Source organism: Oratosquilla oratoria, chromosome 4 (genome assembly GCF_046742065.1).
Source record: "Oratosquilla oratoria isolate Oo_2021 chromosome 4, ASM4674206v1, whole genome shotgun sequence".
NCBI classification, from domain to species: domain Eukaryota; kingdom Metazoa; phylum Arthropoda; class Malacostraca; order Stomatopoda; family Squillidae; genus Oratosquilla; species Oratosquilla oratoria.
In genome coordinates, this window is record NC_134780.1 from 31,600,465 (window position 1) to 31,612,964 (window position 12,500).

The 12,500-nt window shown below is 41.3% G+C and overlaps 1 protein-coding gene across 3 annotated transcripts in view; it reads left to right on the plus strand.

Annotated features, from left to right (window-relative positions):
• LOC143024736 (uncharacterized) overlaps positions 1–12,500 on the plus strand; it is a 604,673-nt gene that overhangs the window by 591,472 nt on the left and 701 nt on the right. For all 3 annotated transcript variants that reach the window (XM_076183826.1, XM_076183828.1, XM_076183827.1), the window contains exons 11-14: positions 2,841–2,994; positions 9,001–9,165; positions 11,671–11,795; positions 12,081–12,500. The exon at positions 12,081–12,500 is cut by the window's right edge and continues 701 nt beyond it. In XM_076183826.1, coding sequence (XP_076039941.1) covers positions 2,841–2,994; positions 9,001–9,165; positions 11,671–11,795; positions 12,081–12,218 — 582 coding nt within the window. In that variant the 3' untranslated portion in view covers positions 12,219–12,500. The remainder of the gene's footprint in view (positions 1–2,840; positions 2,995–9,000; positions 9,166–11,670; positions 11,796–12,080) is intronic.

Consider the following 12,500-nt stretch of genomic DNA (forward strand, 5'->3'; position numbering starts at 1 on the left):
GATGAATTCACACAACCGAGTGTTAAACCTACACACACGCGCGCACACACACACACACACACACACACACACACACACACACACACACACACACAACACACACTGAAATCCCCTTTTCATCCCCTGGGTGATTTTATTCGTAATGGCACTTATTTACCTTCTCCCTTTGCTCAAAGGTCTCTTACCCCAACTGAATAGAATTGCTTGGCGGCAGCCAGAATAAGAAAATATTGCGTGACTCTGGTCCGTATGGGTGTCACTAACATATTGACTGAAAAAATTGCATGTATTTAATAAGAAGTGAGAGGATTAAACGATCCTTGGTGTGCGTGTTTGTGTTTGTGTGTGTGTGTGTGTGTGTGTGTGTGTGTGTGTATACGTGTGTGTGTGTGTGTATGTGTGTGTGTGCGCGCGAATGTATGTGCGTGTGTGTGTGTGTGTGTGAGCGTGTATGTGTGTGTGTGTGTATACATACATACATGAACCCGGTTTGAGTTTATTTATTCCTGTGAAGGGAAAAAATTGACGGATGTCGCGTATATACATTCTCTGCTCGAAAAAATCTGTGCGCGGATGGGAAAAAGATGACATGTCATATGGAAATTTTTCGTTCTAAAAATGAACCAGGCCAGCAGAATGTACGAAAATATCTGGGAAAAATGACAACGAATCTATTCAATTAGATAAATGGTTAAAAAAAAAAATGGAGGGTCGGTTAACAGATTTGAATATTTAACGCCGTTTTTTTTTATTTTTTTTTTTTTTGGGGGGGGGGGTGTTCCAAAGGAGAAGTTTAAATATGTTTCGGTTTGAAAGACAACGAAGGAATAGTTTTACGTTCAATTTGCCAATGATGACTGAATACGAAGAAATTAATCATGCGGTAGAGCGGAGTGTTTAAAAAAAAAAAAAAAATGAAAAAATTGCCTTTATTCCGAAATTTGTCTTTTAGACTCTTCAGAGCGAAGGGCACTGTAGGAGTGATATAGTTTCTGCAAGTCACCAAAGGATAAATAATGAATATTTGTCCGTGTAAACACACACACACACGCACACACACACACACACACACACACACACACACACACACGCGCACACACACACACACAGTAAAAACCCCTTCCATCCCCTGGACATATACTCACAAATATAAACACATACAATAACATACAAAAGTCTTTTCCCATCTATTAGGGTGGGTGGCCAAGCCCCTACAATCACAGCTGAGAAAAAAAAAAACTTGATATATGGTAACAACAAAAACGTAGGAAGATGCCACAAGAAGTCTTCACAAAGAAAGTTATTATTAGTGACCAAAACTTATTATTAGTCATCAGAACTTATTATTAGTTACCAAAACTTATTATCAGTCACCAAAACTTAGAATTAGAGAGAATTTTTTGTTTGTTTTTTTCAAATACAACTAAATAAAAACACAAAACTCTCAAGGACATATTTCCTTAACATACATTGGTGGTGGTGTACGAAGGCTGCTTTGCTTTTTGAGGTGATAGTCCGGTCTTGCACGGGTCCATGAAGGCTGACTTGGCCCACCGCCCGTGTGTCATTTGTTTATCTGTAAAATACTTGGTCTGACAGGCGCGCGCGCGCTTTCGCATGCTGATGAGGCCGCGACTCGCCTCCGATCGACGTGGATTTCTGTTATGTTGCGGGGGGTTTCCTCGATGAATATTGCTACCGACACCTAGGCCTCTCTTACTACCTCCTCCTCCTCTTCTTCCTTCTTCCTCTCCACCTCTTCCCACTACGCCTTCTCCTTCTCTTCCTACTACTCCTCCTTTAATCTGTTTTGTGTTATTTATCTATTTGATATTTTTTTGTTGTTGTTGGTGGGGGAGAGGGTCGAAGATCCACTTTTCGTTCCTGGTGGATCCTAGAAGAGAGGCACTCTCTTGCGCCTGTGTTCCTCCTACTCCTCCTCCTCTTTTGACTCCTCCTCTTCCTCCTCCTACTTCTTCTCACGTCCCTCTTTCTCTTCCTACTTTTCCCTATCCTTCTAATTACATGAGGTCTAGGCGTATCAATACTTCAGTGACTTCAGTGGACCAGAGTTACTGCAGCATTTACGATACTAATCTAATCTCCACACTCAGAGAAGAATACTGATATCTAATTTCTACTCTCCTTCATCTCTCTTATGCACATCAAACCTCTTCTTGATATACCACCTCTGTGACTTCACCTGCAAGACTTCTTAGGCTCGGTTATTGTCCCCAGTGGATAGAAGAGCTGGTTATTGGCGATGAAATACAAATAAAATCATCATTATCTCCATCCTCTTCCTTTTTCCTCCTAGCCTTTCTCCCCTTTTCTTCTTTTACCTCTTCCTCTGCGTCACCCTTCTCCCCTACCGCCTCCTCTTCCTCTGCCTCCTCCTTGTCCACCGTCTCCTCCTCTTCCTCATCTTCATTCCACCTCTTCCTGTTGCTTACTCACTTCCTCTGCCTTTTCCACCTCCTATTCTCATTCTTTTTCTCCTCCTTCCTTTGTTTATTTCCTCTTCCTCCTCCTCCTCCTTCTTCTCCAAGTTGCATCACTTCCTCACCCTCCTCTTCCTCCACCTCATCTCTCTTCTTTTCCCTCCCCTCCTCCTGCTTCCATCATCTCCTCCCATTCCTTTTCCTCCTCCTATTTCACCCCTCATCTTTCCATCTCCCTTTCCTCTTCCTCCTCTTCTTTCCCTTTCCTTCCTATTCCTCCTCCTCCTCTTCTTCTTTTCCCTCCTTCTCCTCCTCCTCCTCTCCTTCTTCTTGTCAGACACCTCGGACTTGCCGTGGACAACTGAAGAGTCTCTTCTTGTTCTTCTTCTGCCGTCGCAGGTCTACTGCGAACTCGAGGAGGCCGGCGGCGGCTGGACGGTGATGCAGCGGCGGGGCGGCCGCCAGGGGCTCCCCCACCCGGTCGTCGACTTCTTCAGGGACTGGGCCAACTACAAGTGGGGATTCGGCGATCTCGAGGGAGAGTACTGGCTCGGTAAGTGAGTCATCGGCATCGCCATCCAGAATTGTTCTTCTTCCTTTTCTTCATAATTTTATTTTCTTCTTCAACTTATTATTATTATTATTATTATTATTATTATTGTTATTATTGTTATTATTAATCATTATTATCATTATTATTATTTATGATTATATTTTCACTTTTTTCTTGTTCTAAGTCTTTTTTCCTAGTCTTCTTTTTTTATCAACACCATCATTATTACTATTGTTAGTGATGTTATTATTATCATTATCATCAGTGGTAGTTGTATTAGTAGTCGTAGTATTGTTAACATTATATTATCATTATTATAATAATTATCACTGTCATTACTATTATTATTATTGTTATTATCATCATTATTATCAATAATATTATCATTATCATTACCATTAGTAGTAGTATTGTTAACATTATATTATCATTATTATAATCATTATCACTGTCATTACTATTACTATTATTACAATTAACATTATTATCATTATCATTATTATCAATATCATTATTATTACCATTATTATCATTATTATTATCGTCATTACTGTTACTATTATCATTATTGTTATCATTATTACTATTACATTATTATCATTATCATGATCAATTCTAGCATCATCATCATCATTAGTATCATCACGGTTATTATCATCATCGTTATTATCATTACTCCGCTTCTTCCTCATTTATGAAGGATGTTCGTGTTGCTGTGAGTTACTCTTTATCCTGTTGTGCTCCAACGCCCTTCATTGCTCTGCTCTTCTACCTGGCTTCTTTATTTGTTTACTCTTGACTTATCTCCTCAAAATGTTTGTTGATGTGACAATATTATCGTAGATCTGCCGTGCATCCTTGTAAACGTGCTAATTTAATTTAATTTTATTTATTTATTTATTTGTTTTACACACCAATGGAACGCATGCTAATATCAGAACGACACAAATGTGTTTTCGTTTTTGTTGTTGTAATAATACAATTGTGATTTAAAAAAAAATCACTTTAATTTATAATTAAAGTAATTTATAATTAAAGCAGATTGTGTGTATAGGAATATATCAAAGGCTCAGTATATTTGCATAGTTTTGGTTTGTCGAGTGTTTCCGATGATACAATCACGAGAAAGAATTTTGAGCCACAGTTAGGTTTCTTAAATAGATAATACATCATATACCCGTCAAAATAAATGAATAAATAGATATATGAATAAATAAATAATAATGACGTGGGAAATGTATAGTGGGTCATAACTTTTCCTCGTGACTGTATATGTTTGGTTCTTGTATATGGCTCTCCTATCGTAAGACTCTCCACATTCATTACCACAATTACTGTTATTACCATTACTCGTATCATTACCGTTACCATACCTTTATAAGTATAATTGTATAGTTACTGTTACCGTTATTAATACCATTATCGATTTTATCACCACCTATGCTATTACCATTATCGTTACTATTACTATCACTGATATTACGCTTCGTATTATTAGTATTATCGTTATCATTGATTACTTTTTCATAACCACATTTCTCGTTATAATTACTATTGCAGTATTCACGTTACAATTATCATTGTTATTACCATTATCATAAATATTACTCTTATAGTTTCCATTATATAGCATTAGAATTTGTTATTTTTATCGTTATTACCTTTATCATTACTACCCACGCTATTACTTCTTCCGTTATCATTACTATTACTGGTATAAATTTATTGCCATTTAGGTTGTGACTACCATTACCGTTACTATCATTACTTTTTTAACATTGTAATTATTATTACTATAGTCATTATTTTACCATTATTATTACCATTTCATTAACATTACTATTATCATCATTACTACTATTACCATTACTCTTGCCATTACTATTACCTTTACTATTATAATTGTCATTACTATTACCATTACTATTATCATAATCATTACTATCATAGTCAATACTATTAACATTACTATTATCCTTATTACTATTATTATCACCGTTACCATTATTATTACTAGTTATTACTATTACCATTACTATTATTAATATTTTCTTTAACATTACTATTACCATTACTATTATCATTAATATTTGTTAACATTACTATTATCATTACCATTATAATCATTATTACCTTTATCATTACTATTAACATTACTATTATCAGTATTATTACTATACTGTTCTCTATCATTATTACTGTTACCACAATTATTATTACCATTACATTACTATTATCATTATTATAATTATCATTACTATTACCTTTACTATTATCATAATCATTACTTAGTCAATACTATTAACATTACTATTGTCATTACCATTACTATTACCTTTACTGTCATTACTATTATCATTATTACATTATATTTATCATTACTATTGCCGTTACTATTATCATCATAACTATTACCTTTATCATTACTGTTACCATTACTATTATCGTAATCATTACCATTATCAATACTATTACCAACATCATTACTATTAACTTTATAGTTATTACTGTTACCACAATTATTACCATTACTACTATATTTATCATTACTATTATCATTATTATTACCTTAACTATTATAAGTCATTACTATTACCATTACTATTATCATAATCGATACTATTAACATTACTATTATTGTCACCATTACTATTATCATTACAATTATTACTATTACCTGTACTGTTACTACTATGTTAACTATCTCATTACTATTACCATTTATATTTTCTTTAACATTACTATTATCATTATTATTACACGAGTATTGCCATTACTATTACAATCATCACTTACCTTTATCATTAATGTTACCGTTATCATAATCATTAACATTATTATCGATACTATCAGTATCATTACTATTATCTTTATAGTAATCATTACTGTTATCTCTATTATCATTATTGTTACCATTACTATATTCATCATTACTATCATAATTATCATTACTATTAACATTGATTACTATTATAATTACTATTATCATTGCCATTTCCATTATCAATATCATTACTATTATCAATTATATATTCACTATCAATACTATTGTCACTAACATATACTATCACAATCTTTGCTATTATCATGGTCATTATTATAATTTCGATATTATTACCATTAATACTATTATCATTGACATTACAACTATTAATATCACGATCATTATTTCCATTACAATTGTCATTACTATTATCATTGCCATTACTATTATCATTGCCATTACTATTATCATAATCAATACTATCATAATCAATACTACTTATGACTATTATTACCATTTACATATCACTATCATGCATATACCTGCTATTATAATTATCAATACAATCATCATAACGATTATCATTATTATAATCGTTATCATTAATATCACTATTGTCATTACTACTTTCAATACTATTATCACAAAAAAATACAACCGCATGAAGCTATGAAACTGACCAGAGTTCACGAAAGTTCATATCACTCGAGAATCGTCCATATTAATTCGTTCAAAAAAACTAAGTTACCTTACCAACTGGCGGGCAGACCTGGTAGGCGAACTGGCAGTCACGGCAGCAGTCGATATGGCAGACAAGTGACGGTAGATACATGTAGGCGAAGGAATAGGCAGACCTGGCAGGCAGAGGCGGCAGTCGAGCTGGTGGGCAGGCGAGCTGGCAGACGGTAGACCTGGTCGGCTAACTAGCAGTCATAGCAACAGGCGATCTGGCAGACAAATGGCGCAGTCATTCTGGCAGACACGTGGCGGTAGACGATCTGGCAGACAGTGACGGCAGATACCTGTGGTAGGCGAATGTGGGGAGTCAAACTGGCAGTCGAAAGACGACCTGGCAGTCAGCGACGACAGGCGACCTGGCAGACGGCAGACCTGGTAGGTGAACTGGCAGTCACGGTGGCAGGCGATAGGGCAAACAAGTGACGGTAGATACCTGCGGTAGGCGAGTGTGTGGGAAGTCAAATTGGCAGTCGGCAGACGACCTGGCAGGCAGCGACGGCGGGCTAGCTGGCGGGCAGGCGGTCTGTCAGGCAAAGTGGCGGCTGGCAGCAGTCGAGCGGCAGACGATCTGGCAAACACATGGCGGCAAATATCTGTGGTAGACGAGAGTATGGGCAGTCGACTGGCAGTCGGCAGACAGCGGTGGCAGACGATCTGGCAGATCAAGTGGCGGATGGCAGCAGTCGAGCAGGAGACAGCGATCCCAGACGATCTGGCAGATCAAGTAGCGGCCGGCAGTAGTCGAGCGGCAGACAGCGGTGGCAGACGATCTGGCAGATCAAGTGGCGGCTGGCAGCAGTCGAATGGCAGACGATCTGGCAGATTAAGAGGCTGCTAGCAGCATTCGAACGGCAGATGGCAGACAATCTGGCAGTCAGTGGTGGAAGCGGCAGACAATGGTGGCGGAGCTGGGGATCGGGGCCCCAAACGTTGGACAGCCAAATGTTAGGCTGGTAGTCTGCCCCACGTTGGGCAGCCAAATGTTAGGCTGGTGTTGCCCCACGTTGGGTTGAAGCTAAACTCTGGTGGAGAGTTGGTTTTATTTAACAATGAAATGTTGGACGCCGGGGGGGTGGGGTGGAGAAGGAGCGAGATGGCGAGGGATGTGACGACTGTGTTTCAAGTCGTGTCTCCGGGCGATCTACTTGCAAGGGAGCTAAAAGGTGGGGGGGGGGGGAGGCGAGAAAGCAGGAAGCAGTGAGCTGGCAGACGGCAGACCTGGTAGGCGAACTGGCAGTCACGGTTGCAGATACCTGCGGTAGACGAGAGTGTGGGGAGTCAAACTGATAATCAGCGGACGACCTGGCAGTCGGCGACGGTAGGCGAGCTGGCAGGCAGTGGCGGCAGGTGATCTCGCAGAACCAGTGGCGGCAGTCGATCTGGCAAATACCTGGGGTAGACAAGAGCGTAGGCAGTCGACTGGCAGTCGGCAGACAACGGTATCAGACGATCTGGCAGATAAAGTGGCAGCTGGCAGCAGTCGAGCGGCAGACAGCGGTGGCAGACAATTTGGCAGATGAAGTGGCGGCTGGCAACAGTCGAGTGGCAGACAGCGGTGGCAGACGTTCTGGCAGATCAAGTGGCGGCTGGCAGCAGTTGAGCGCTAGAGCGGGATCGGGGGAAACGGCGAGGAAGGTGACGACTGTGTTTCAAATCGTGTCCCCGGCGATCTGAATCTTCGGCGTTGATCCATCTTTTATATACACGGGTAGGTCATGACCCGTGCTCCTAACTGGCGTGAGGTCAAAGTAGAGGTCGGACGCAGAACGTTCTTAGGCCGCTGACTCACGTGGACAGAGGGCATGAGGCTGGTATCACATGTGAGTTCCTTCAAAAAGGGCTTTGTGGTGTCTTCACGTGGCAGATCCTAACTCTGGTTAGTCATCTTTGGGGGCCTCACAGAGTTGGTCTTATGGTGGTGAGTTGCACGTGCGTTTCTTCAAAAGGGCTTTGTGGCGTCTAACGTGGCAGATTCCAGCACTGGTTAGTCATCTTTGGGGTGGCCTCACAGGGTCCGTCTAGGTTGGTGAGCTTCACGTGACTTACTCAAACCGTATTTGTGATGGTCATGTGGCTAACTGTGGCTAACTGTGGCTGGGCGGCATATGAGTCACCCGGCTGGCCCAACGAGGCCATTTGAGGTCAAATGTCATGGGACGGGCCAGGACACGGCTTACAATTACCATCATCATTATTATTGCTAATGTTATTATTGTTACTATTAATATTGCTATTATCATCATCATCATCATTATTGTGGTTGTTTTTGGTATTACTGTTATTATTATCATTATTGCTATTATCATCACTATTATTATCGTAATCATTACCATTATTATTATAGATGCCGTATATCATCAATGTATACATTATACTGTAAAATTATTTAAAACATTGTGTATTATTTTCTTTTCTTTTTACATTCGTTAAACCTAGATTTCTTCCGAACTCTCACGACAGGCGAACTCTTCTGAATTTTTGTTTTGTTTTTTCTCCTCCAATAGGCAACGAGTATGTGCACCACCTCAGCCAATCAGGGGACTACGTTCTCCGCATCGAGCTCATGGACTGGACCAACGACACTCGTTGGGCTGAGTATCAGCACTTTAGCCTTGACGATGAACTACACAATTACACACTCCACATAGGAGACTTCGCGGGGGATGCAGGTGGGTGATGCACGCGCACGCACACACACACACATTATATATATACATATATATGCGTGTTTTTTTTTTTTTTTTTTTTTTTTTTTTTTTTTTTTTTTAGATATAGTCGTTCTACATTTTGAGGCTAGTGTGTTGGTGAGGGAGGAGGGATGAACAAGATGATCTTACTCCTAATCGAAATAAGCTTTAGTTAATTATTTTATATATTTTAAGGTGGAACAGAGGGTTTACTGCCCCGGGAATGGACTCTTATCATTTTGCTATCCATGAAAAACAAGAAATTCTTATCAACTGCACGCGAATAAAGTGATCTAGTATCTCAATTAACTTTCGTACACGTCAGGTTGGGGTATATAAAAAACTGCGTTGGTCTGGAAAAACATGGAAAGCATTCCAGGGGTCATGGAAAGCTTGTCTGGAATTCTGGAAAGCTTTCTCTCACCCACCGTGAGAATCCCCTTGAGGAGTAAGCCCTGTCAGTTGCTGCAAGCCTCTGTTTTTAGGCCGATGTTTTGGTCGCCTCCCCGCCTGGCCAAGGCTGTTGGGAACCAACACAAGAAGCACACAGTAGGTCTCTGGAATCGAACTTACTACTACCTGCTCATGAGTTCGACACAGTATCCACTGAGCAAATGCGGACAGACGCCCCAAACTGACCTCCAGACCTTGAGAGAGAGGGATTCCCACCTCCCCCCGGGTCCCTATGGGAAAAAAAGATCCATAAGTACATAAACCCCCTCTCCCCCATGTTTGTTCCTTACTCATGCTTGTTAGTCGTTTTTCGTGTTCTCGTGATGCTGGACTCGCGATCGACAGCTATTCCCTCTTGGATGATAGCTCAGAGCTCATATATGGCCCAATCTATGAGTATTGCTATGACCTTACTGTGTAAGTGTGGGTGGTGGGTGCGTTTGTGTAGAGAGAGAGAGCCCATGATATGCAATTATGAGTGGAGTCTGAGGGAAAGAGAAGAGAATGATCAGGAGGAAGCACTACAAGGTAAAATGAAAAATAGAATGAAGACTATGGGGAACGGGAAAAAACACAAGATTTGGTGAAGACGAGCAACGGGCTACGCCCAACTCCACTATGCGGGGTCCGGCCCTTCGGGCGAGCTCACTTCGCTCGCAGGCGCCTTCGGCACCCAGCCCTATGGGCCCTTTTTGCATTTCATGTCGAAATAATAGGATCTGAAATCCTCGTTAGCGTTAAACCACCCACTTTTGGATATAAACGATCTGTATCCAGCGCAGTAGTGAGAAACAAATCGCTTCTCTTCTTCATGGTCTGTATCTCCATCGTAATCTGTAAGATCCTCAAGACTCAGCCGTTGAACTGGATTAATCTTAAACTCCTTCTCTAGGCGCTAAATTTTTCTAAAGAACAACAAAATACTCTTCTTGATTTCTGACGCCTCATTAGCTTTCTTCTTGCCGAAAGGAGACAAAGAGGACATGTACTTCTCAGGGAATTCGTTTCTAGGAATGTTAACTAACTCCTGTTTTAAACTATTATTCTTCCTCGCATCACTTGGTGAATATTTCCCTTTGTTATCCAACTCCAAAAATGGCGTTGCCAGTGTTTGTCTTGCATGGTACCGGCCATGGTGTTCGACAACCTTGCAGAGACACACCGGGATGAGTCACACAATCGGGCCGGAGGGGACGTGTCCCCTTGAGGGATTTTCGGTTTCCGGTATGATTACAGGAATTCTTTTATTAGTACCGGGGCTCCCCTGAAGGCTTCCAAGAGGTTCCTCAGGGGTTCCCCAGAAATTTCCAGAGTGCACCCCAGGGTCTCCGCAGGTGCTCCCCTTGAAGTTCCAGGGGGTTCTTAAAGGGCTCCTCAGGAGTTCCTAGAGAATTCCACAGGGAATCCCCACAGGGATTCTCAAAGGTTCCCTGGTGACTACCCAGGGGTTCCCAAAGGGCTCCGCGGGTGTTTCCAGAGGCTTCCCCGGGGGTTTGCGGACGTCTAGCTCTCAGCCAATCAGTCGTCTCCGTTGTCCTGACGTCACCACTCTTGGCCAATCAGTCGTGTCCGTTTCCTAGACGTCACCACTCTCTTAGCCAATCAGGGGCCTGCGTTTATCCTTACAAGACGTTACCATGTTACTGGGCCAACTATACCCGGCGGAACCGCCGTTCCGACCATTTCGACAACAAATTCTTTTTTTAGTACATAGATGTAACCATGATTAGAAGTCCAGCTAAGAAAAATTGTCTTGAAATTACCTTACATTAATACAAGCATCATATATAACCCTTTAAGGTTTTCACACCGTTGTATAGAATTATCTGACGCCCAACAGAATAAAAATAACAAGTTCGATAACATTTCAACGTGTCAACTAAAGACTGAGAACCGTGCTCCCAACTGTACATAAGCTTGAAACGTTTGGTATTGGGACTAGGAAAACCATCTTGACGAAATATGTTCAGACTTCCTCGATGAGTTGCACATTTCACTCCTTTAATTCTTTTTATTTCCGCGTTTTGTTGGCAGGTAACTCACTCAAGTATCACCAGTCGGCGCCGTTTAGCGCCAAGGACAGAGACAACGACCGCAACCTGGTGGGCGATTGCGCGCGCACCTTTCACGGGGCGTGGTGGTTCACTGCTTGTCACGAGGTAAGCCGGCTCTACAAGATTATCTACTCATTTATCCATTTATCTATTTGATTACTGACTTATACACATTCATTTATCTACTTATTTGTTTATTTGTTTATCTATTAATTGTGTTTGTGTGTGTGTATGGGCTTATGCGTGCGTGCGCAACAGACCCCAAACTGCTCTGAAGAAACACGACCCCCAGTTGTCCTGGGGTGTGTTTCCTAATCTCATTTCCGTCGAAACAAACGACAATCGAGACTCCCTCTCGCGCTGACCAAGGCTCCTCTTTCCACCCTCCAGGTCCACCTGAACGGGCGGTACCACCACGGGCGCCACAAGAGCTTCGCCGATGGGATCACCTGGCTGGCCTTCCGAGGGCACAACTATTCCCTCAAGTACACCCGGATGATGCTACGCCCTTCGAACTACAACTCCTGAAGGGGGAGAAGGTTGCGGGTGTGACAAAGGCGGAGGGGAAGAGTGAGGGTAGTCGGGTTGTAGGAGGAGTTAGTGGTGGTAACAATAGAGGTATGGAGAGAAAATAGAGATGAGTGGAGGTGAAAGAGAGAACAGTGATACGTGAGTGGATCATAGATGAAGAATGAGTGGAGTTGTAGGAGGAGGTTGCGGTAATTATGGAGGGCTGCAAAGAAAACGGAGAACGGTGGCTGGAGGAGATTTTGATCAGAGAGAAGAGAAAATGATACCGATGTGATACCA